Source organism: Indicator indicator, chromosome Z (genome assembly GCF_027791375.1).
Source record: "Indicator indicator isolate 239-I01 chromosome Z, UM_Iind_1.1, whole genome shotgun sequence".
Classification (NCBI taxonomy): Eukaryota; Metazoa; Chordata; class Aves; order Piciformes; family Indicatoridae; genus Indicator; species Indicator indicator.
Window position 1 is genome coordinate 49,922,018 of NC_072053.1, and position 26,366 is coordinate 49,948,383.

Here is a 26,366-nt window from a genome sequence, read left to right on the forward strand (position 1 = left end):
ACGGTTTTTGTGAAGATCTCTTGCATCTTCCTGGGTAAACTGAGGCATAGCAAAATTTTTAGTTGCAAGGGGAAGTGAGGCTTGGATCCTAAGGCTTATGGCTTCTCAAGCTTGCAGTGAGGAGGCTTGTAGCTTCTATCCCAGGCTTTGGACCAGGCAACTTGAGGCAAGGCAACTCAAGGCAAGGGAGTCCGGGCAAGGCACATTAAAGCAAGGCAGGTCCAAGCAGGCAAGGCAAGGTGACTAGAGGTCGGCCTGTATTTATCACTTGCCCAAGATTCAATTGGGCCAATAGGGCAACTGAAGCCAGCAAACAGTTACCCAATGAAAAGAGACTCTGCCAGACTGTGGCCATAAAAGGCAGAAACAGAGGCCTGGTGGGGGATCAGCAGTGGCCAGTACATGTGCTCCTACCCCAGAAGGAGGCTTGTTTACCAGACTTGTTGGTGCCTGTCCTTTTGTCCCTTTTTCCATGGTACCCTGACTCCTGCAGGAGAAAGTGTGGGGGGGTGGGGAATCATGCCTAGACATTCCAGGATTTGTCTAGGTATACACCGGATTACTATCTGATTACTATCCCTCTAAGGGATTACTTAGAGGGATTACTCTCCCTCTAAGGGATAGTAATTAGAGGGTTGTACTAGGCTAGGCAGCCTTCTGGTAACATCTCTGACCTGGGCCCTAGGGAGGCAGCAGACTTTCCTGTGGGAAGGATCTGGCCAACATATTCCCTTGGTTCCCCTCAGAAGGGAATCACCAATAACAATTACCCTCCTCTTTTTTTTCTTTTTAAGCCCATAAGCCCTAATACAAAGGGGAGACTGATTTGCTTTAGGCAACTCCCCAGATGGTGTCTCTTCTGAATTCTCATTTGCCTTACCCTCAACTTTCAGTGCCCCATACTTGTTGTGTAAGGGCAACTGAGAGAGTGAGGGGGCCCAGGAGGCGTTTCCCTTGCCTCTTCTAACAGGGACTTGTATCCATTCCCCTCTCTTTCTTGGGTCACCTCCCTCTGCTAGAGGGATCCACCGAGCATGGTTCCCTTATAGTCTTTTATTTTATCAGTTCTTCCTTCAGCTCAGCCACCAGGATGAGCAGATAATTCCCCTGTTAACACCTAACATAGATGTTGTCTCCACCACCCTCCATTGCAAGTGCCAGGCTCCAGCACTCTCTGCAGCCAGGGGCCTACATCTTTGTGTGTGGCCTCTGGGTATTCACAGTTTTCCTAACAACAGCCTTTGGCTGAGTTGTAACCATGGCTGGATCTCTTCAGGCAACTGACTTTGCAGGCTGCCAGGACACACCTGTCTGACTTACCCTTGCTCAGCCTTGCTTCTTGGGTGTTCAAATAGCCTGCAGTGTCTGGGGCTTGGCCCACGCCTGTCCCTGCCTCCCTCACAAGGGAAACCAGAACCCGGCTGGGGGCTGCCTGCTTCTGAGCTTCCTGGTTACAGAAAGCCCACATTGTCGATGAATTAAAAAAAAAACAAACAAAACGCTGATTTCCTGGTCTGCCACTGGGACTGACTGGTTGCAATGGCAGTCACTCGACTGGGCCTGGTCATCTGGTTGCTCAGAAGAAGAGTGAGTGTAGTGGTGACTTGTAAGGAAATTTGAGGTTCCTTAAAGCAGGTGAACAGTAGTGATGCTGCTTTAATTACTAGTGAACATTAGTAATGTTATTTTAGAATTGTTTCTGAAATGTTGCTGTTATTTTCCTATGAGGAAGTAGTCCAAACTAGTGGTTCCTAGCAGTGGGCTAGGTCATTACAGTCTGTTATTTTTCAATAACAGGCAATACCTGTGGATTCTAGATTATTGTGGTAATTTGAAAAATAATGTTAATTTTCAGTGCACAGTTGTTTAGTCAAAAATAAAAAGCCATATTTTATTCTTTTCTTCCCCCAAGCATTGTGAGCTGAATATAGAAGGCCCTCTTCTGTGCTTTCATTTTTAGTGGAATTGTAAGACATAATCCCAACTTAGTATTTAGTATGTGACTGTTCTGATTGGTTAAATAGCAAGGTTTACTGTTCTGAAAGGACCTCTCACATTATTTTCACTTGAAACTTCATTCTCTTTGACTGGTTGAGCCTTTTCATTCTTGATGTTTAGAGATGTTGTTATTTAAAATTCTGGCCAATGTACGAAAAATTTTACAAAAACTGTTGTAAAGGAACTATGTCTTTGGAAGGAGAAAAGAGAGAAGGGCTAGATGGAGATCTTCTCAGAGTATATTAAAGTCTGGTTTCTATATACAGGAAAATAGTCCTTAGTCTCTATATTTAAAAACCTCAGCACCTTCTTAGGTTTTCAGAAGGATATATATGTATTCCCTTTGTTTGATCCAGGTAAAAATTGCCCCAACTCTACTTTGAAAATATTTGATACTTGAACTTTCATAAAAATGGATTTATTTTTTTAGAATACTCTCTGCTGTTAAATAGATGTATGTTAGATTGCCTTTTTATATGTTTTTATATATGTTTTATATATGTTTAGAGCAAACTAAAGTGGTCTAAAATGTTGACTCTCAGTGAAAAATGAGATCAGCAAACTACAAGCACTTTAGTCAGTGTATTGCATCTCAGTAGCAAATGAATAGTGGTTTTATTTACTCTTGAAAGACTTGTTTTTAAATGTATTCACAGCTAGAACTTTTCAAAAAGGATGTAGAATCTCTTCAAGAAGAACTGATGAGCGTGTCATCAATGGACACATCACAAATCAGCTTATATGAATACTTTCATATTTCTCCCATTAAGGTATGCCCTTTTCATAGTACAGGCTGTATTTGCTCTTGAACTGAAAAATTGTTTGCCTTCTGCAAGTTAGTAGATGCTGGAAATGAAGATGCAAAGAAGTGATCAAAAATAAATACGTCCTAGAAAAGTGCTTTCATTGTTATCATTAATTTACATGGGGTCTACATTAATATTTACTTTAAATTTTCATTGTTTCATTCCTATCCATGATTTTCTTCATATACATTAATTCTTTTTAACTGATTGTTATTTAGGAGATCCTTCCAAAATGCTATAGTTTGTATGCAGACTCTGTGGTGTGGATTGGGGAATTAGGTCATTTCTAGGCTCTGGCCAGCCTGATCTAGTGTGAGGTGTCCCTGCCCATGGCAAGGGGGTTGGAACTATATGATCCTTGTGGTCCCTTTCAACCCTGACTGATTCTATGATTCTAGAAAATACATAGAGACAGCATTACTGTGCAATGACACTTTCTGCTTTTTCATTACTTACTGAGTAGAAAAGCAGTTTTGATTTTTTTTTTTTTTTGCTATTTCTCCATTCCCATAAACATTCAGGTACAGCTGTTGAATAGCATGGCATACTTACATGGAAACAACAGCCTTTTTGTCCAAATCTAACTCTGATGCATTTTTATCTTTCTAGTCTTTGTTTTGCCTGACTGATTTGATTATTGAATAGCTGACAGTCATTGTGAAAGCTGTGATGGTAATTGTAGGCTCTATAGCAGTTTTAATAAGAGAATTTCCCCTCCATTCCAGGGGAAACAGATCAAAGAACAGTTTGAGTTTGACCTCTTTACAGTATCTGGTAAGATGTTAGAAACAGTCTGCTATTATAACAGGTAATGCTGGGAAATGCTTGGCTAGCTTTATATAAAGAGCCTAACTCATTCCAAGTATTCTTAATAACTGTTTCAGGTTGTCTGCATTTAGGTTTTTGTAGGTATGCCTCCAGTTCTTTTATTAACAAGAACTGTTCAGAACTTCACAAACATAAAATGCCTTTTATGTGTTATGATAACAATTTGTAAGAAGTAAACAAAAGTTGATTTTTTGAGTGTACTCTGTCATATTTGACAAGAAAAATTACATGGAGGAGATAGGACAGAATATCAGTCTAAGATTAGGCTTTAACAGTTACAAAGTCAATACAGGGTTGTAAATTAAGTCAATGATTCTGCAAGACGATCTATGTATTTTTGAAATGAGCTAATCAGAAACAGACATAATTTCTTTTTACGTCATTTTGAAAACTGCTGAACATACTTGAACGCTATAGAAGCCTTTGAGCAATTCTCTGTTTTGTGTCGGGAGAGACACAATGGAGACTATGACAGACACCAATATGATGGATGTATAGCTCTCACTTTAATGATTCCACAGCTCATTTTTATACATTCTTAAAGGTCACAGTTAGTTGCATAGCTTCAAGCTTGTGGTTAACAAGTTCCTGCTGCTAAGTATAAGTTCCCCTACTGCTAAATATCAGTTCCACATTCTGCCTCTTCCATCAGCCATCTAAGTTTCTCTTATCGGTGTTCAAGGATAAGCCAAGGTCAAGTTGTTTACTGCTCACAGTACTGCTCAGTCTTGCTCAGGCTGCTAGACTTCACAGGCCTTGTAGCGTGGGTTGGTCATTACCACATAGTCGAGGTGCCCGCGACTGCAAAGAATCCTCCACAGTTTTGAGACTGTCACTTTAATTTCTGAAATAAGTGCTTTTATTAATTCAGTTCTGCACAGGTGAGGGTTTTCTTGTAAACACATTCCAGTGTATATTTAGCACCTGTGAAATGTGTGTTAATTGCTAATTTTCAGGCTTTTCTTTTTCATTCATGCTTGGACACCATGCTGTGTTAACATTTTCAGTCTGCTTTGATTTTGGGTATTAGTTACAGAATCAATGTTTTGGGAACAAGCTAATAAACTAAATTATAGCTGAAATAAAGACCTTATGTGAAAACATAAGCGTTTTCATGTTCTTGTTTTCTTAAAGGTGCTTGCAGTAGTTCACTTTGATGTCAAACGTCAGTGGTTTTTAATTGGCCTATGTAATGTATTTATGTTTTCTGATATGAAATCAGTCTGATTTCAGTCAAGATTAGAAAAGTCTTATCTCAATTTTTAAATCATCTAGAAAACTGTAAAGATAGAAATATAATACTTCTAATAACCAACCATGTTATTTCCCAATTTCATGTTTATCCTTTAGTTACACTTAAGCTTTTCACTCAGTACGGGCGGAGAAGATAGTAACAAAGAAGAAAGAAAGAATGAATTGATACCACTTCAGTCCTTGAATCTCCTGCTGAAGAGTATAGGTGCCACCCTCACGGATGTACAAGATGTTGTCTTTAAGTAGGTTATGTATATGGTTGTAAAGTTTAATTCCAAAAATCAAACCAATATTGCATATGTCAGATTTTATTTTGCTCTGCCTAATGACTTACCTTTTTTATTTGTTTAGGTTGGCATTCTTTGAACTCAGTTACCACTTTTGTACTACACAACAGCTCAAGTCAGCAGTTACAAGACATTATTCAAAACAGGTTAGAATTAGTACATTTCAAGATTTTAGTAAATTTATATTTTGCAAAGAACTACTGTGTGCTTGGGTTCTATGAAAATAAATGACATTATTTTCAGAATTCTATTGCCTTTATTTCAGTGGGAGGTACTATTTCTAAATTATGACTAGAGGAAAGGTAGTATGAATAACAAAACTTGCAGGAATGGATGGTAGAAGCAAACACAATGCAGTTCTGCAGAGTACTGAAATACTAATGCTTTTTCTTGGGCATTAGTAGAATATGAAGGTCCTTTTTGACCTTTGTGTACTATTGAGGTCCTGTCATCCAGTAGAGACAATTGGGCAGATGCTCTTTTGTGTAGAGGAATTAATTCTCTTCTATTCATCCATCATTGATAAGTCATTTTATGATGATTCTTTGGACCTGTTGATTTAGTGCTTTGTCCATCTTCTAGGAGAAAAAGCCTACCTGTGGGGGTTTCTGATTGGGCAGTGAGTTATCTATGTGAAACCTCGAGAACATTAATGTCAGTTATTTGTGAAATGCTTGTCAGAAGTAGCATTAATTTGCATGAATTAATATGTTTACTCAGTGTAAGGTCCTTTTTAATACAGCTACTTCTACTTTTCCAAATAATTTTGAGGGTTTAAAATCATCCAAAATCATATTAAAATAATTTTAGATCACATTACTTGCACTTTTTTTTTTTATTTGAGTATGCTATATTTTTCTGTCCTTCTTTTAGTGTAGCTGAAATATTTTTGCTAATAACTATTTATATTTTAGGCTATTAAACAGATGTATGTTCTTATTCTTGGCCTTGATGTCTTGGGTAATCCATTTGGATTCATCAGAGGCCTGTCTGAAGGAGTTGAAGCATTCTTCTATGAACCTTACCAGGTAAAATTCTCTGCTGCCTTCTTATTAAATGAAGTATAAGAAGATAGATATGAATTGTACTGAAAACACATATGTATTAATAGCTTTTTTGATTTCAAATTTAGATTGGAAAATTTAAATTGAAAGTGTCAGGCAGGTTACTGGAAAACCCAAGTGAGAAACAAAGGAGAGTAGTCCATTTAACTTAGTTCACAAAAGATTGCTCCTTAACGTTTTTTATTTCAAAGTAAATCTACTCTTTGGTTTGTTTGGTTTGTAGGATTTGGGGGGGGGGTGGTGTTTGGTTGATTTTTTTTGTTGTTGTTTTTTGTTGCTTGTTTTGTTTTCAATTTGCCTTAACATAGACAGACTTCAGGGAATGAATTTTTATTTTAAAATAGTCTTCCACAGGTGCACCTGTGGGCACTTTCACACTTCATCACTTGGACTTACGCTCTTTTTCACTTTGTTATATATAAATTCCTGGAAAAAACTTAAGATTTGAAAAAATATGTAGGTCATGTTATTTGAAGCTTAACATTCTAGGAAGATAGCAACCTTTGAACAATTTTCGAGAGGGCTATGTTTTGTCTTTGAATTGGAAAGAACGTAAACACCTTGTAACTGAAGAGAAAGACTAGGCAGAAGTTGACTGCATGTGTTGAGAAGCTTGTTTGTCAGTATTAACCTATTGTCTGCTTTGCCTGGACCCATGTCAGTGAATGAATAGCCAGCTGGAATGTGACAGCTCTGTATTAGAAAAGTATATAAGTTGACTATGTAACACAGTAGGGGCTTTGCTTTGCTTGTGCTTAGTGCTTTTGCGTCGCTTGTGAGTAGTGCTTTGCTAGTGCTTAGTGCTTTTGGCTTTTTGCAAAGATGCTTTCACAAGAAATGCTTTCACCTTTTGCAGTAAGAGTCTTCTCATCTTGTCTTCACCTGGAAACAGCCTGTGGAGAATAGTGTTTGTTGCTGTCATAAAACATAAATGGATTCTATTTTGCCCCTAGGGAGCCATCCAGGGTCCTGAGGAATTTATAGAAGGAATGGCACTAGGACTTAAAGCACTAGTAGGGGGAGCTGTTGGTAAGTTTCAGTGTTTTCATGGTTGCATACCTAATAGTAAGAAGTATAGGTGATATTTACAGATGTAAATTGCATTGGAATTTTACTTTGTTTAATGTTCCGCTAGGTGGATTGGCAGGTGCTGCATCAAGAATCACTGGTGCTATGGCAAAAGGAGTAGCTGCAATAACTATGGATGAGGATTACCAGCAGAAAAGGAGAGAAGCCATGAATAAACAGCCCACTGGTCTGAGAGAGGGTATCACTCGTGGTGGAAAAGGATTAGTTTCTGTAAGAAGGAAAATAGTTATGAAACGATTAGTGAATTTTATTCAGGCAAAAGTAACAAATATAGAGGCTGCTGTAGTCACTAGAGAGCAGTTAATTCTGGTTTTGCAAATACAAGGACACAATTGAGTGGTAATTTTAAAGAAAAAATATACAAGGAACAGTGAATCAGGTGCCTCTTTTAACTTGGAGTGAATTTTGGAATGCTGCAACATGTACTTTGAGCCTATTCAGCAAGGAAGTAGTAAGAAAAACGTAAAACAAAACAAAGATACAATATGAAAGCATATATATTTGTGATGTCTCTTGTTTCTTTTGTTAGGGTTTTGTCAGTGGCATAACAGGAATAGTTACAAAACCAATAAGAGGTAAGTTTACGTCTTCTGATCCATTAACAGTTCATGATACATTTTTAATATTTGATGAGACATTATAAACCTTGAGTTACAAAGATTTGTATCAAAACTTCCTACTGGCTTTTTGTATCAGCGTTGTTTATCTGAACTTTGTGTGGAGGGGGGATATTAAATAATGTAATTACATGGTAATAAAGTTTGCTAAGATTGTAAGAAAAACTTAGTGGTCTGTAACAATTTATATTGAATCTTAATCCTTTTAGGAGCTCAGAAAGAAGGAGCAGCTGGGTTTTTTAAAGGTGTTGGAAAAGGCTTAGTGGGAGCAGTAGCCAGGCCCACTGGAGGAATCATAGACATGGCAAGCAGCACTTTTCAGGGTATTAAAAAGTAAGTATGAAGACTGAGTTGTGTCATGAAACAGTCAATAGTAGTGGCAGTAGTATGTTGTGTCTTTGTATCACTTCCGCATCAGTGTTTCTGGATCTCTCAATTTTGTCATTAATATAGATGAGCTAGGGAAAAAAAACTTTCCTATATTGTTATTTATGTAATAAAGAGGAGGCTCTTAAAAAACGCACAGTTGATAGCATTTCACAGAATCACAGAATGGCAGGGTTTGGAAGGGATCTCGAGATCATCTAGTCCTACCACCTTGCTAAAGCAGTTTCACCTAGATCAGGGTGCACAGGAATGTGTCCAGGTGGATTTTGAAAGTCTCTGTAGAGAAGGACCTTCCACCCATTGCCCCTTGTCCTATCAGTGGGCACTACTGCAAGGAGACTGGTGCCATCTGTCCTTTTAGTATTTATAAGCATTCATAAGACCCCCCTCTCAGTGATCTCTTCTCCAAAGTCTCTCAGCCTCTCTTCATAAGACAGATGTTCCAGTCCTGTAATCATCTTTGTAGTCCACCATTAGACTAGCTTCAGTAGTTCTGTGTCTGTTGAACTGGGAAACCCAGAAATTAATACAATACTCTGGATACGTCCTCACCAGAGTAGAATAGAGGGATAAGAGAACCTCCCTCGACTTGCTGATCATAGTCTTAATGCCCTCCAGGGCTTCTTGGCCTCAAGAACACACTGCTGGCTCATGGTTAACTCGTTTAAATAACACAACTTTTGTAACACAACAAATCTTTCTTAGTTTGCTGACTGTTTACCTCAAATATACTGGCAAAAAGGACTTCTCAGCTGTATTAAAATTACTTTTCGTGTTGTTACCACTATGAGATGAATTCCAAGACTACTAGGTCATGCCAGGACATGTACTGGATGTTCAGTCTGAGAACTTTTAGGACAGCATATTGAATACTAAGATAGTCTCATGTTAATAAGCCCATTGCTGTAGATAATCTCACACTGTAATATGTAAAGTAGGAGAAAGCGTTTTGAGGGAGAATTTAGTAGCTTCACCTGAATACAGTTATTTAATGGCTCTGTTCTTCTTAGTGAGCTGGAGAACTTTTGGTGCAATAAGGTTGACAGTCTCTCTTTTCCACAAAGTTCTTTAGCACAGCAATGCAAGAAAAGTTTTGAAAAAGTTCTGTATGGCATGGATCTCTTTAATTTTGCATTTTTTGAAGTACAGTACTTAGACACTAAGTTTTGCAGGTGTGTGCTGCCCTGTGCCAACTACTTTTCCAATAACCATTCTCTGAAATGTATTTCTGAGTAAAATCTGGTAGCATTTGATAGAGAATCCACTTGGTATTGATACATACGCAAAACAGTTGTACTTGAATTCAGTTTTCATTTGAAATAATTTAGAACCTTTCCAACATAATTATAGCTGAGTATAGATACTGACACATACCTTAAATTTGCTACTTTATTGTCAGAGTTGCAGATTCGTCAGAAGATGTGATAAGCCTGCGCCCACCCCGCTTCTTCAGTGAAGATGGAGTTATTAGACCTTACAGATTAAGAGATGGAACTGGAAGTCAGATGTTACAGGTGAAGACAATGAAAGATAATTTGACATAAATTTTAATAACTCAAATGCTGAAATGAATTTTTAACAGAATTTTCCATTTCTTAAATTCCCTACCAACTACTGACTAAATATTCAAGAAGTTTCATTTACTTTCTTAGGATTGTGACCATATTGTTGAATCAGTTTCTGTGATAGAGCTTTTGAGAAAGACACCATAGTTTGTACCAGTGTATCTGTAGAGGTTTGCTCAAGATACAGAGCATTTTGGAAGGTTTATGTCTTTAATTTTTATTTTTTATGAACAATGATGATAAACACAAATATATGTTTTCAATCACTTTATAATTGAAAGTGATTGAAAACAGCATTGTAAGCAGTGATTTTTAAATCTAAATTTTATGTAAATCAGTGTTTTAAATACACTTAAGGTAGCTCTATATATGTCATTCTACAGCCAGTGAAAGCATGTGAACAGTTTTGAAGTGGAATACTGTTTACTTGAGGACCATTCTGATCAGCAGCTATTATTTAATAATTCAGCTGCCATTTAGGCAAATTTGAGTCAGGTATCAACCAAATAAGTTCAGCTGTTACTTTGCTTAGAAAGTTTTGATTTTTTTTCTCTGTTAGAATGAAAGCTGCATTTTAGAAATATTCAAATGGAAGAAAAAAAAGTAGTTACTGATTGCATGAATGTAAACACTTTTTAAAATACACATTGAAAGACTCACAGTTTCCCAGTGGTCTGTTGGAGAAGTCATACAGAAATAACCTTTTTGGAGAAGTAGATAAGAGTGAAGTAGCCTTTGGTGAGGTTTGTTTTATTTTTTTTTACTATTTTAAGAAGAGCCACAGCTGTTTTGTTTCATGTTGAGTTCCAGTATGGTTGTTGTTTCTGTTTCTTCTGCATTTCATTAGTGTGTCTTTTATTTTCTGGTATAAAATGGTTGTCCTGTTGGAGGCATCTCATCTATGTTTGTCCTAACATTCACTGGTGATTTGGTTCAGCAGACTGTGAAAGTTCTTCAATAACAATTAGCATGTCTTCCTTTCTTCTAATGAGGTAGTTTTTACACATGCTCTCCAGTTTAAAGCTACTGTTACAGATCTCCTTTTATAAGCTACCTTAACTAAAACATACTGCTGAATGGAATAGGCTTATTGTTAAGTCTTTCTCCTCTTTTGGTAAGAAAATTAATTCTAAAACATCCCTTTTTCTGTTTTCTAGTATATCACTGAAACAAATGCTAGCAAGCTATCGGTCAGCTCTACTGTGCAGACTTAGCTAGTGAATTTGCAGTGCTCTTGCTTCAAGTGTTTGTATCTTTACATTTTAGTTTTTTTCTGAGAAACCACTAAAACTCAGCAATGTAACATCTAATTCTAATTTTTCTCTGTATTATTGTTGAGTATAGTACCACCATCTTCCATTATCCAACTTAAAAAAGCAAAAAGTTATTGACTTGTGTAGCTCTTGCCATATGTTGAGGTGGCAACTACTATTGGAGAGTAGCTAAGGCTGGAAAATTGTATGTTTCAAATTAGCTTTCAGTACTGAAGATTCTAAGGCAAAACTGCTCTCAAAGAAACATTTTTTTCAAAGCCCCAAACAGGGCTGTAGTTTTCCCTGTAGATGGTCAAGTCAGATAATAATGAATTACCTCTTTTTTTTTTTCTTCTGACATTTCTGACTAATATGCTTGATGTCTTAATCTTGTTTTACCCTCAAGTGTTCTAATGTTTTTGATTCTTAATATTTCTGGTACTAGAGATACTTGTTTTACATGAGGTTCAGTGTATTATATTTCCCCTAGCTGAAGCAGTTTGAATAGTGTAATACTTTCTTACAAGGTGAAAAAGATTATTCTCCCTTTTTGTGTTATTTCTGTATGTACAGGTCTGGTGCCCCACTGTGTTGTAGCATTTCAACAGATTACTGGGTTAGATTGGAATAAAACTTTCTTGTAATTTAGACATTTTATATGCTAACTAGAAGACATAGGATATAGGTGATTTAATGTTCTCAAGCTGTGTCCTAAGCTAGGATGTGATTATTTTCTTTGTTTTCTGGGATTTTATTTTGCAAATTTGCTGGAGAAGTTAATATTTCTAAACTAATACTTTTGCTTTCTTTTTTCCTTACTTCTTTCCTTACCATGCTTTCAGAAAAGACAGGCCTACAGGGAATGGACTAAGACTCACAGTAGTAGTGATGATGATAATGACAGTTAGGATGATACGGACTGGAACAGATATTCATGGCCTTTGTCACATTCTTTTGAGCTCTAAGTTTTAAATGTTGCTGCTATAATTCCCATTGAGAAAGTGGAGTTGTCTTATACTAAATTCTTACCTCTAAATCTGTGCAAAAAAATCTGTGGGGAAATAAACTGTGTGATGATAAGTGCTAGGTGAAAGAGCAAAAAATAAAACAAAAGTAGTTTTATAGCTAAAACTGGACATTAGTTGAAAATAGTATTAAATAATACAAAGAAATAGTAATACCATGACATTTATTTCCAGATATGTTTCTATGAAGTGTATTTAATGTTTCTGAAACTGTGTTTGACAGGTGACAGGTTTTATTTACAATTTGCTAGATGAATGCTTTTAAATGTGTTTAGTAAAACTTTACTGAGTTGTACAGTCATTAGTTTTGTTAAAATGCTGTTTGACTGTTTATTGATTTCGTATTTAAAAAGTATTTTGTCTGCTTTTCTTTTTAACAATAAACAAGTCTAAAGTAGATCTAAAATGGATTCATCTGTTCTGTTCCAACATTGTTTCTCACGTTTCTTGGAACTAGACTGTGTAAAAGCATGAAATGGACTATAAAAGTATTTAAATGATAAAATACATATATTTACAAAGGACCGTTTCACATAAACTTTTAAATTTTAACTAATTTTTTTCCGTAATTCTTAAATACTTATTTTGTGTATCCTGTGGAATCCTTAAATGTGTGAAGTAACCATTTTTTTTTTGTTTGTAGCCATATTAATTTGGTTCTTAAATAAATATCTTTTTTTTCAAAGCAACAACAACAACAAAGTAAAAAGTCTACTCCAGAACTAAATGTTATACAAAATCCTGGACAGCTGGTAAAATGACAGTACACATGCAAAGCTCTGTGTAGTAAAACATCTGTAACATGCAAAAGTATTTATCCTTTTCTACACCTAGACAAAGGTGGGGGCGGAATCCATCAGTGAACCACTATAAATCTGCATGGTTATTTATACAATACAGCATTACAAGTTACTTGTTTCTTTAAAAGTTATTCTGTATTCACAAGAATGCTTGCAGGGTTCTCTCATTCTTTGTTTTGGTGTATTGCTAAATTTAGATGTTTGTATTGCATTTTAAAGACATATTGCAATAGGTATTTACCTATCAATAAGTACTGTAGCAAGAATTAATTCTTCTGCCAACATCTGAAGAATTAGAATTGCTCTAAAGCAATAAGAGCTGCTTAAATATTTATGTATTTACCAAAGTGAGTGCCATGTCCTTCATTGTCTATTGTCTTCTAGCTGTCAGAATTCTGAAGGAAGAGCCATTAAATTCAGTAAGACCACTTGTTCTGGCTCGATGACCTTCAAAAGCTGCTGTACAGTCTGCTCTCATGGGCAGTGAGCCAAGGAATAGATGCCTGTAATCTCCCACATAAAAGAAGGGACAAACTCAACTTCAGACCTTGTTTTAGCTGAAGCTGTTGGTACTTAAGATTTCTACAGATAATGTATTGCTGTTTATTTGGAAATGCTGTTGTCTCAGAAAGATGTCTTGGCAAAGTAGATGGAAGACTGTATTGCAAGGGGTTACTGCTTGAAACAATGTGGGAGGAATTTTGAATACTTCAGGTACAAATGGATTTCAAGTATTTCTTTCACGAATATAGGAAATAATTTTGATATTCAATCCTGAAAACATATCATCCCCAGAAGCTGATGAAATCGTTAGGCATAATTTTATGGAAAGGTTTGGGAAATTTTTGTTTGTTACCTGACATTTTCTGTTTTGTCCTCTTACAGATTCCTTTTTTAGCCTGTAAGACTTTTGTTTTGATCTGTCTTACAAGGCAATGAGTATCAGTTTATGACACAACATATGTTTCCCTCGTTCAAAAAAATATTTAGAAAGAAGTGTAATAATTTTTTGACTGAAAAATCACCCCTGCTTAAATAAGAATTTGGGGTTTTAGAAACAATATTTTTTTTTCCTATCACCTTGTGGTAACTTCAAGTTTTTTTTAACTTAGAATGCCACAAATCATTACAGAATGTAAAAGTAAAATTTAGCATGAATGGTAGTGCTTCTGGGTCAGGTATCACTACTTCAAATTCTATGGCAATATAATTAAAAAGAGTTATTTCTTACTCACTTGATTGAAGGGCTGTAGAATCCTAACTACTTAAAAACAAGAGTGACCAAACAAACAAAAAAACACCCCACCAAAACAGTAAAAAAAAAAAATTGCAAGTATAGCTGGCAAATGTGATTATATGCCCTAGAGTAATTTGTCTATTTCATGGAATGTATTTCTGGTTTTGAAGTTTTCATACTAATAAAAATGTAGTCATTTTGTAAAAGTATTTTATTTGTTTCTGTACTGAATTGAGCATCTTCTGAATGTACATTGAAAGAAGAAATTATTTGGGTTTAGAATAACAGAATTTGTTTCACCTGGGATATCAATATTTAATTTATTTGTTAAGTCCTGGAACAAAAACCTGTCAAACGTATAATAGCTAAGTAGCTGAAAGTGATAATCTTGTAAGGCACCAAAAATGCAAAAAACCGCCCAGTTTGTGTTTATTTTATTTAGGGATTTAAAGTAACATATTAACCGTCCTTTTTTTCAGTCCATCTTTTTTTTTCCCCCTCCTCCTTCAGTTTAATGTATTTTAATAGTTTAATTTTTTGCTGCATGGTTGTTTTTCATCTTGCTTTTTTCACTGGTGAATCAAATTTCTAAGTCCAGTACTGCTAGTGAAAAGGACTGAGTACCATCTTTTCAGCTCAGGTTGCCAAGTTTTCTTTCTGCTCTCAGCTACAGATCAAGTTGATGATTCAGCCATTCCCAAGTGTTAACTTTTAGTGACTCGTGTAATGGTAACTTGAATTTATAGGCTTCCTCCTTGTTGAGGCTAAAAGTTGACCATGCTCTTTTTATCTTTAATGTTACCTAGTACTTCCCTTTTGATCCAGGGCTCTTTGGTCTTTTTGTTTTCTCAAGAGATTCTGTCAAGTTCAGTTAGTGCAGAGAGATACTAGAGGCAGTTTCTGGCATCATTTAATAGTGTTTATATACCTTTGTTGTTAGTCATTTTTAGAAGCTATAGACCTGCCAGAAGTCACTGGTCTTCCTGTCAGTGAATAAAGGTGAAAGATGGGCTAGTTTCAGGCTTACAAACATAGGTCATTGACACTTGTACCCTGAAATCAGTGGAGATTTCTCTGTCATAGCCTGCCCAAACCCAAAATTAATGCAAAACCTTTTTTATGTTTAATTTGCCTCTATAATGTATGAGCTTGTGAGGGCCTTTTAATGATGTTAGGTAAAGTTGCTGCCCAACTATGCTGCAGTGGATGTAAGCTTGTAGAGAAGACAATCCTTCAAAGCTGTGCTTCAATCCTGTGTCCTACTGTATTGGAGGTGTTCAGCTTTCAATTCGGTGATCCTTTTTTGTCGTGAGGTAAGCTTCTGATCAGTGTTGAAATGGGGTTGGATGGACTCTCGTTTCTCAGTACTACTTCAGTCTGCCACGAAGAACATCTGCAGAGCGAGAAAAGTGTGCTATACTCTTCCCTCCTTCCTTCACAGACCTTGGGACTGGGCTCAAATCGTAAAATTACAGGGACAAATTATTTTCCCCAGTTCAAAATAACTTCATTTTATTCAACAGTGCACTGACTCTTACCAGGCATCCATTCATGCATGCCATCTAGCTTCCTGCTACCTTAATTGAGTTACAGCCATGTATAAATACCTGAGGAGTGGGTGTCAGGATGAAGGTCATAGACTCTTTTCGGTTATGCCCAGTGATAGGACAAGGAACACAGTGGGTACAAGCTGGAACACAGGAGGTTCCACCTCAACAGGAGGAGACCCTTCTTCCTGGTGAGGGTGATGGAGCACTAGAATAGGCTGCCCAGAGAGGTTGTGGCATCTCCTCTGAAGTCTTTCAAAACTCGCCTGTGCAGCCTAGGTGATCCTGCTTCGGCAGAAGGGTTGGACTCAATGATCTCTAGAGGTCCCTTCCTAACATTCTGTGATTCTGTGATTCTCCATCCTGCTTTGGAAAAGCTTCAATTGAGTTAAAGGAAAAAAGCATGATCCTTAGCACATAAATCGTCAAACAGAAGTCTTAGGTATATTTCAGACTCATGTGTTAACTTGTGTGAGTCAGTTTTATTTTAGCTTGTTTGTGCTTGAAGTGTGAATGCTTGTCTGTGGAGGAAAAGCAGGTAAAAACTAAGTGTCATAGGCAAAATATACAGCAGCTTGTTTGCTCACAGATAATACAGAAAAGAAAATGGAAATATTTTTTCATTTCTCTTCTGATTACAGATGCTACAAGCCAATGCAGGAAATAAAAAGAACATCTAGATGTGGTCATCATAATAAAAGAGCAGATCAGTAGGATTTAACCATTCCGATCATCAAATTAATTCTCTTGGCATTTAGATCAAAAATCGACCAAGGTAATTCTGCCAATCAGCACAGGGAAATGATAATTCTGTTGTGAAGTAGAAACTGTGTTCCAAAAGAAAGCTACTGGCCAGCATACTGTGGCCTTAAACTGAAATGTTATCTTTGACCACAAATTTCTGTTGAACAAAACCATGCTGATTTCAGAGTTACTGTTCAGCATAACTGAATGGAACGTGGAATTCAAGACAAAAGCTTTGGGAGTGACTTGCACATTAAGACAACTGGAATGAGGGAGTAGGCAATTAAAGATCTGTTCTCTTTGATAAAAGATGTAGAGAGAATTGCGCATGGCAGCAAAAGCAGTATTTTACATTTTTGGGGGGGAAGGTTGTATTTTATATTTTTTTCTATCTTTTTTTCGCACACGTTCAAGCTGGATATAATGAGTGAATAGAGTACTGTTTAGAATTATTAAGTGTTCCTGTGAAGAGGACGTGATGTAATTATACGAGGCTAGGATGCTTAAAGTAGCAGTTTTATAGTTTTTGAAGAAGTCACATCATTTGAGTTGAATGATACATGGAATCTTGGAGTTTCTAGCATCAACAGTGAGTTGCCTTCAGAATTCCCCCCTTTGGAAAGTAATCAGTTGATAAGGAAAGACTGACAATCTAAAATCCAGTTGAAAACTTCAACTTAACCTTCTCTCTTGGTGTTCAGGTTATCAGTTTTATAACCACTTTTTAAGTAGTAATGGTCTTTACAGTATTCTTTTTTACATGTGCTTTCAGTTGAGTTCAAAAAGGATATCAAACATTGTGACTTTCGTGTCACACATACTAGTAATACTTTTAAAAACTGTAACTAGAAGGATCACAGAATCACAGAATGGTCTGGGTTGGAAGGGAACTCTAAAGGTCATCTAGTCCATCCCCATCTGCAGTGAGCAGGGGCATCTTCAACTAGATCAGGTTGCCCAGAGTGCTGTAGAGCTTCACTTAGAGCATCTCCAGGGATGGGGCCCCAACCACCCTCCCAGGCAACCTGTTCTAGTGTTCCACTACCCTCATAGTAAAGAACTTTTTCCTAACATCCAATCCAAATCTGCTCTTCTCTAATTTGAAGCCATTTGATCTCATCTGATCACTACAGGTCTTTGTAAACAGTCTCTTTCCCTCCATTTTGTAGGCCCCCTTCAGGTACTGGGAGGCCACTATTAGGTCTCCCCTGAGTCTCCTCCAGGCTGAACAACCCCAGCATCCTCAGCCTGTCTTCATAGCAGAGGTTTTTTCAGCCCCCTGATCATTCTTGTGGCCCTCCTCTGGACCTGCTCTGTCAGGTCAATGTCCTTCCTATACTGAGGGCTCCAGAGCTGGATGCAGTACTCAGGTGAGATCTCACCAGAGCAAAGTGGCAGAATCATCTCACTCAATCTGCTGGCAACACATCTTTTGATGCAGCCCAGGATGCAGTTTGCCTTCTGGGCTGCAAGCACACACTGTCTGCTAATGTCCAGTGTGTCGTTCATCAGCACCCCCAAGTCCTATTCCACAGGGTTGCTTTCTGTCACCTCATTTCCCAGCCTGTCTTGCTAGTGAGGATTGTTCCAGCCCAAGTGCAGAACCCTGCACTTGTTCTTGTTGAACCTTATGAGAAGCTAACTGAAGAGAGGATTTTTTGCTTAGTTAGTTACGCAGTAGGCACTTGGACTTAAATGTGAGAGGGAATGAATGGATTCAAATCAGAGGCATGGCAACCCCTTGATAAGGCTTGAATAAGTTTCAATCATTAATAACAATAAGAAAATTATCTGTTTCCCATGGCCTTAATTTCTCATTTTTAATGCCATTGTTTTTGCTGTATTCATCCTGCCCCTAAGACTAGCTCTTGCAAAAATAAATTCAAGCAGTGACTTAAGTAAGTAGGTACATGTTCAAGAGCTATGATTTTTGTAGCCCAACAGAGCTGACAGAAATAGTCCAAAATTTCTGAGAGCTTTCTGGAAAGCTCACTTTTTTGAAACCTGTTACTCAAATAATTCTTGTATTTTAGTTACTGAAGAGCCAGCATCTTTGAGGGAAGGCATAATTTAAGAAGTCTATTTGGGCAGGTGGAGTTATCCTTGCAGCAAAATTTGAAGTTGTAGGGTATGTCTTATTAAACATATTTTATCATTTTACAGTGGTGAGAAATATTCATGAAACGATTTTGCTATTTGAAGTGCATTGAGAACTAAACTACATGTTTTTAATATTAGCATACATCTGAAGCAGAATGTTTGTAGCTAAGTTTTATGAATCATACTGGTTTATACTAACCTGTTTTACCTTCCAGTTTGTAACAGATAGGAAGTATGCAAGCAGTCATGTTGCTATTCCAACTAAAATGCAGTAGTCTTAATTTCATCCCTGATTTAGTCACTCATGGCTCAGAAAGTCAAAAATCATGTGGTTGCCAAGTCATGTTATACTCATCTGCTGTCAATCATATTTAAAATTCATTCTACATTAAAAGAATATTAATAACAATTGTAGGAAAATATTAAGTAAAAAGAGTAATGTTTTGGAGGTGACTTGAGGAAATTAATCCTTACTTTTTTTGTCATGCCAGACCTGTATTAGCTGAAGTTAGGCATGCTAAAAACAAGTGAGTCCTGGAACATTCTGAGAAATTACATTGTTCCTTGCCAGTTGTGGTGAGGATTGATTTTTATTTGCATATCAGCATTAACAGCAACTGAATAATTATATGTAATAATGCACATTAGCTGTCACAGATCTTTTAGTCATAGTCTGACTTCATAAAAGCATCCTGTTATTTTAAAGCATATGCTATGTGCTTTGCTATAAGTTAGCCTTTTGGAGCATAAATGTATTTTTAGTACAGAATTAGTACATTAATTTATACCAGCATATTCAAAGCTATAAAACTTTTATCTCTCTTAGAAAATTGAAAATGGAAGATTTGCAAAACTCAGATACATTGCACATGCTATGGTCAACACTACAGACCTGTTAATGGTTACGAAAAGGTAAAGAGTTTTGACTCTGAATAATAAGTTCTCAAAACTATCATCAAAATGTTCATGCCCTAATAATTGTTGAACTGTGCTTGGACATGTCTGTCATGGATGTAGATAAAAACAATGGGGAAAGCATGCTCAGTGTGCTGTTAATTTTGTTCTGCAATGGCACTGTTCAGCACAGCAGTGTGTTGAGTGTCGTAGTAATTTCTATATTTAAGGAGAGAAAAGGAACGTTGGTTTTATGATTTCTTTAAATGAGGAAATTTGTTATAAATTTAGATAAGACTGATGTCAATGAAATTGGGGTTGACTTACAAATTAGCATATTGAAAAAAGAGTAATACAGGAACAGTCAGTAATGTCTTACTCAGTAGACTGTCAGGGATCCTTCTTAAGTCTGTACAACTTTTTGTGTAAGTACAGCTAACAGTAGTGTTAGGGCTTTGCTCATAAACACAGTCTTTTCAATAAGAAGGAGGTTCAAAATCACGCTTTGTGGAGATTATGCTGTATGGTTGTTACATATTATTAGATGAAAACTATTTTGGAACAAGGAGTACTTCACCAGAGCTAGGGTAACTTGTAACTATTTCTACGTTAATTTTAAAGATACTAATTTTAATTTCTGGTTCCTAGTGGTGTGTTATTTGTGACAAAAGGGACATTTGGACAGCTGACATGTGAATGGCAATACACTTATGATGAATTTACCAAAGAACCATTCATCATTGATGGCAGAAGATTACGCATTGAAGCCAAGGTATGTTAACCTAATGTTTTGGTTTCTCTTTGTGTTACTATTGATTCAGCTTTGAACTCCTGTTCCCTTTCCTTTGAATTCTTGACCTCTCATCTAGTTGAGATGCATTCAGAGAAGGGAATTGAAATTTGGCAGGGGCCAACTCCTCAGATAACTAGCTTCTGACTGTTCTAAGCAGAATGGTGACTTGATGCTTACAGATTATTCTTTGAGCATAGAACCTCTGGTTGTGAGATTCCAGTTTGTGCTGTATTCATAGCTTGGAAAATGGTGATACAACAAAACTAAGAAGATTGCAGGGTATTTTCATTATGGACTGGGGAAATACATCAATTTTTGGACTTTTGCCTTCTTGCAATCCAAAGATTGCACTATCACAGCAATACATTTGCACATGCTGTGCTTGAAAGTTTGGTGGTTTTGTTCCATTCACTAGTAATCCAATTCTTCAAAAGTATTACAAGGTATTAGTAAGTATTTATAAGAAGTAAGTATTTATAAGAACATGTGCTAATGACATGTGCTTATCCTTGTCAATGCAAGCTGAAGAATGTTACTGTCAGTTGCAATTTTTCCTTTCAAAAGTACTAAAACTTACTTTCCCTGGTAAACTGGTGCAAGACTTAAGGAGAAAGATGAGCACTAATGTCTGAGTGTAATTACAGAGCCAAGGTTCCTTTACAAAAAAATAATTCCTAGATTCTTGTTGAGATGCTAACTGAATTTAATATCAGTTGATAAATGTACCTGCCACTGTTCTGTTTTGCTTCTGGTTTTAATGAGCTTCATGTATGTAATTAACACATCTTGATTATCAGGACAGTCTTGACAGGGTACAGAGTCATTCAATTCTTCAGCTGTTGCAGCAAGCATGAAAGGCAGAGCCATATTGGTTTGAAATCCTCCAAACTGGATTTCTGACTGCAAGTGAACTTTTACCATTACAGACCATACTGACTAACATATCTATCTTTACCCCTATGCAGCAGTTATGTCAGTGTCCATTCACGTGTCTGCAGTGTGTTCTTTACTGAAGTCTATAGTTGAAAACTGTATTTTGTAAAGCATTGCTTATCTTCAGTTTCTGAAGCCTAAGTTGCTATTTGCACTACCTAGTAACACTACTTGCAAGTCAATATTGATGGGATGTCCACCCAGGTAGTCGCTTCAAGAAGAATGAAAAATTTGAACCTTGTGGAGTACTGGATTTTGTTAACCCACATACTCTATTATCTGCCTTCCATTCCTACACACTTTTATAGTCCCGTCTCCAGGGTTTCCATGGTAAAAAGGGAAGTCTGTCATTGCTAGAGTTTCCCACTCTACTCTGGTTGGATGCAGAAAGAGAAGTTTCTCGGGGTGTGTGCATATGATGTGAAGATACTTCGATTAGCGTAATGGGTACATGTGACTGTCTGAACCATATAGCTGCTTTAATAGTCAGTAACTTCTGAGTTGTAATGTTTGAAGAAACTATCTTCAGTTTTTAATTATTGGGTGTTTGTTTTCTTGTTATGTTTTGGTTTTTCAGGAACGAGTTAAGTCTGTGTTCCATGCCAAAGAATTTGGAAAAATTATTAATTTTAAAAGTCCAGAGGATGCTAAGGTAAAGTCAAATTACTATTAAACTATTAAAATTATACTGTGCTAAATTTGGCTTAAAAAGTGAAGCATTCTTAGCCTAAAAAAAAATATATATTTAAGATTCAGTATTTCCACATAGCCATTGCACAGATGGAAATGCTGATGATTTATTCAATACTGAATTTCAAAAATATGCAATTCCAAAATGAAAGTTTTCCTTACATAAATCTTTGGAATTATAGCTGTCAAACAGCTAAGTTAGCACTACTACTATTAAAACCTAAACAATCAAGAATGTGAATTAAAATAGGTCATTTTAATAAAATAAACAATATTTATAAATCACCCTTAGTTCTATTTTGGAGGGGTGGATTGGCATTCCTCTGTTCCTCAAGATACAGTTTTGGTTGAAGAATGAAGGAAGTCCCTAAAAGAAGCAGAAATAGTTTATTTGATATGTGGTATTACTACTACTATTATGTGCATATTCTGTATGATCTGTTCATTTTGACATCACTGAATAATATATGATACGAGTGGGTCAGTGAATAACAGATGATATGAGTGGTTCATGTCTGCTACCAGAATTACGAGGTAAGCAGGTTGTGAAAGTTCTCTATTGTCTTTATTAACATGACTAATTACTTTCAAAAACAATAAATTAGTGTTGTATATATTCACACCCGTGGGATATGGTAACCTGGGATCATAGTCTGTGAGAGCTGCATCTCCCCATGTAAACATGAGGGACCTTGACAGGCTGGAGAGGTGGGCACAAGCCAACCTCATGAGGTTCAACAAGACAAAGTGCAAGGTCCTGCATCTGGGTCAAGGAGATCCCAAGCACAGATACAGGCTGGGCAGTGACTGGCTGGAAAGCAGCCCTGAGGAGAGGGACTTGGGGAGGCAGGTAGGTGAGAAGCTCAACATGAGCTGTGAATGTGCACTTGCAGCCCAGAAAGCCAACCAGATCCTGGGCTGCATCAAGAGGAGTGTGGCCAGCAGGTCAAGGGAGGTGATTCTCCCCCTTTACTCAGCTCTGATGAGACCCCACCTGGAGTACTGTGTCCAGTTCTGGAGCCCCTATTCCAAGAGGGATATGGACATGCTGGAACGTGTCCAGAGAAGGGCCACCAGGATGATCAGAGGGCTGGAGCACCTCTCCTATGAGGACAGACTGAAAGAGTTGGGGCTGTTCAGTCTGGAGAAGAGAAGGCTCCGAGGTGACCTTCTTGTGGCCTTCCAGTATCTGAAGGGGGCCTACAGGAAAGCTGGGGAGGGACTTTTTAGGCTATCAGGTAGTGATAGGACTAGGGGGAATGGAATAAAGCTGGAAGTGGGGAGATTCAGGCTGGAAGTGAGGAAGAAGTTCTTCCCCATGAGAGTGGTGAGAGCCTGGAATGGTTTGTCCAGGGAGGTGGTTGAGGCCCCATCCCTGGAGGTGTTTGCAGCCAGGCTGGATGAGGCTCTGATTAGCCTGATCTAGTATGAGGTGTCCCTGCCCATGGCAGGGGGGGTTGGAACTGGATGATCCTTGTGGTCCCTTCCAACCCTGACTGATTCTATGATTCTATGAAATGCAGACCCAGAAAACCAGCCTAACCAATTTGATTACCTGTTGTGTTCAATGTCAGATATTGATACTTACATTGGTACCTTTATGTATCAGAAGATCAGGGGTATAGGTTTATAAACTATAGTAGGATTCTGAGCACTGTGTTAAAATTCAGTTAGGAAGAGACTAGGTAGTGAAGTGTCTGGCCAACCCAATCTGATTTTTCAGTGTCATTGTATGGTTTTTGCCAAGGAAATGTTTTTATTTTTGCCTTTTCTCTCACACAGTGGATTCTTTCTAAACTGGAAGAAGCGAGAGAGAATCAGCCGAAATTGTGAGGAATGGAAAAGCACCAAGATGCAAAGAACACTTAACAGCTACCTTTAAGTTCCTCTCTAACAAGCAGAACTACTTGAATATCAGCAACAAAAGCAATTAAATTATTTGTTATGGTCATGGTGGTCTATAGCTATATCACAAAAATAGATAAGTTAAAAAAACAATGCAGTGATCAAAAATATTCTGCCAAGTTTTGGCTTGTTTTAATGCAAGAACTCCAGATTTCATTTTTTATAAATACAGTGTAAAAGGAATTTATTTTACTGTTACAGTTCATGCTGAAGTTGAACTCTGGAATAATCCCTAGGATGCTATTTGGAGCAAATATTTTCATTTGATTCTGAAAGTCAATACTCCGTCTTCAGTTTTCATATGATGTGAGGCTGTGCTGAAATACAGATTTGTTTAGTAAAGAAAATGTTAACTTAATAGTCACTGGTATTACAACTCAAATTCTATGGAGGAGGCTACTAACCCTCTGGTCTAATTTAGATGATCACAGGAATGACTGCTCATTTAACAATACTATTTTCTTTTTGTACATGAATGGACCAGGTGACAATGAATTAAAAAACAATACCACTTTTATTACAATCTTTTTTAAAAGGAAACATTGCAGCACCTCTGTCAATATTCACAGAAAATATAACTGTTTACAAAAATGCATAATGGGGAGAATTAATATATTGCTGCACTAGAAATAATAATTAAAGCATATTATTTTAAAAAATGTTATTAACATTATTGCCATTCAAGGAGTCTATGGGGTTATAAGTGCACTGTTGCATACCAAAAATAAATGCCTTGGATAAACACAGTATCGTGTGCTAAGTGACTAATAAAGTCAAATTTATATTAAATAATAAATATAATATTTCACAGTTGCTTTAATCTACTTTTTGTACCCAAAGAAACTTTTTTTTAATTTCATGTTCAGACAACAGAACTTTAATAGGGAGTTCTGCTTATTTCTTAGAGTAGTCATGGTATTGCTGAATGAATGTTTGCTGCAGTTGATATAAAAAAATAGAAGAAACAGCACATTGTTACATGAAGATTTGTGTAACTTCCCGTAAAAAAATCTTTGAAATATCTGGTACATATAGTAAGTACCTGCTGCCAAAATATTCTTCCCAAACAATTATTTAGAGTATTTATAGCTGCAGGATACAATTCTGATGTTGCTGGTGTTGCTTGTGATACCCAAATTATTGCATTATTGTACAATCTACAATGAGTAGCATGCTCACCTACAATTGCAGTTCTTTAATTTACTCTTAAGTCTTGCCTTTGGTGTTGAATAACCATTTAGTGGGTTACAAAATACATGTAATCTTGTAATATCTCCCATAAATTGTAAATTGACCTTAAGAGAATGCCAAACTGTAACAGTAACTGTTACTGTGCTTGTTTGTACATGAAGCACGTACCAAGAGTGTGGACTCAGGTTATAATCACGCCAAACTAATGGAATACTTTGCCTTAGACAAGTAGTATTAGTAGTACACTAAGTACCATCATATATCTGTAATTTTGTTTCTTCTGTCACTTCTTGTCTTAGGCATGTTCTTTCATTTAATGGCCTTATGATCTTTATTCTTGTGTTGTTCTCTCTCTCCTAGCCCCAGTATTTACTGAGTGCTGCAACTTCCACTTTTAGTACCTCTTGCAAATAGTTTGTATTTTTCAGTTGCAGCCTATTTTAAGTATTTTCTCTTCACAGAACCTCTATGTCAATTAATAATATCTCTAGTTCTTAACTTATATTTATTTCACCAACAAACTCCTGATTCTCAAATCTTGGCTGGGTCTTCAGTAATACGTGATCAATTATAACTATTAATGCTGAAGGACTGGTTTTAAGTACGTGTCTTTGGTTAAGCTCCTGTTTTGGAAAACATAGCAATTCCCCCTAAATTACATTTTTCCTGTAGAGTATAAATATTTTGGTTGTCTGTGGTAACTAAAAGCCTTAACACCAAGAACTAAAATGACGCATTCAGAAGTCAGCATGTTCCCCCACCTTCCTCCTCGTCTCCACTCGTAATGACGATTTGCTATAGTTCCCGTTTTCTAGTCAGTAAATTGTATGTTTTACCTTTGTTTTTCTCTTACACTTTCTGCATACTGTCATGAATGAATTTTACCCATCCTTGGCAGACACTGGTTGTTCTCTCTTTTAATTACATATCAGGAAGAGAGGTATTCAGACTTCTGCTGTTGTGTAGTTTTCTGGATTACTGCAAGTTGTTTGAGATGTCCAGTCTGCTGTGCCTCATTCCTTACTACAATATGCAATTAGGCAAGGGGATCTCAAGAAAAATGTAGGCATTTAGGTCTGCCTGCTGTGGTGTTTAAAGGTGTACCATGGCCTGTACTGAAGAAAAAATTCTCTTCTAAATGACTGTTACCTAAATTTAATAACTTTGAGAAGTGTCATTTGGGTTCACAGTAGAGTTAAAGGTTAGAATTACCTCTAAGAAATCAATGACAAACTAAACACAGAATCAAAGATGCCAGGCATATTGATAAAATATTTTTAAGTCTAATGGTACCTCTTTTTCTTCAGCTGCACGCCTCTGTATGGCATGGCTCTTTTCATTTGCACACTCCTCCCCAGC

At 36.9% G+C, this 26,366-nt stretch overlaps 1 protein-coding gene across 1 annotated transcript in view; it reads left to right on the forward strand.

Moving 5' to 3' along the window:
- The window catches only part of VPS13A (vacuolar protein sorting 13 homolog A), a 102,317-nt gene extending 77,746 nt beyond the window's left edge, over nucleotides 1-24,571 (forward strand). Inside the window, exons 60-72 of the mRNA XM_054397481.1 lie at nucleotides 2,655-2,768; nucleotides 4,983-5,128; nucleotides 5,238-5,319; nucleotides 6,088-6,201; nucleotides 7,191-7,266; nucleotides 7,373-7,536; nucleotides 7,856-7,901; nucleotides 8,153-8,276; nucleotides 9,730-9,844; nucleotides 19,428-19,513; nucleotides 20,144-20,267; nucleotides 21,799-21,873; nucleotides 23,694-24,571. Coding sequence (XP_054253456.1) covers nucleotides 2,655-2,768; nucleotides 4,983-5,128; nucleotides 5,238-5,319; nucleotides 6,088-6,201; nucleotides 7,191-7,266; nucleotides 7,373-7,536; nucleotides 7,856-7,901; nucleotides 8,153-8,276; nucleotides 9,730-9,844; nucleotides 19,428-19,513; nucleotides 20,144-20,267; nucleotides 21,799-21,873; nucleotides 23,694-23,744 — 1,317 coding nt within the window. The 3' untranslated portion in view covers nucleotides 23,745-24,571. The remainder of the gene's footprint in view (nucleotides 1-2,654; nucleotides 2,769-4,982; nucleotides 5,129-5,237; nucleotides 5,320-6,087; nucleotides 6,202-7,190; nucleotides 7,267-7,372; nucleotides 7,537-7,855; nucleotides 7,902-8,152; nucleotides 8,277-9,729; nucleotides 9,845-19,427; nucleotides 19,514-20,143; nucleotides 20,268-21,798; nucleotides 21,874-23,693) is intronic.
- Nucleotides 24,572-26,366: the final 1,795 nt, after the last annotated feature.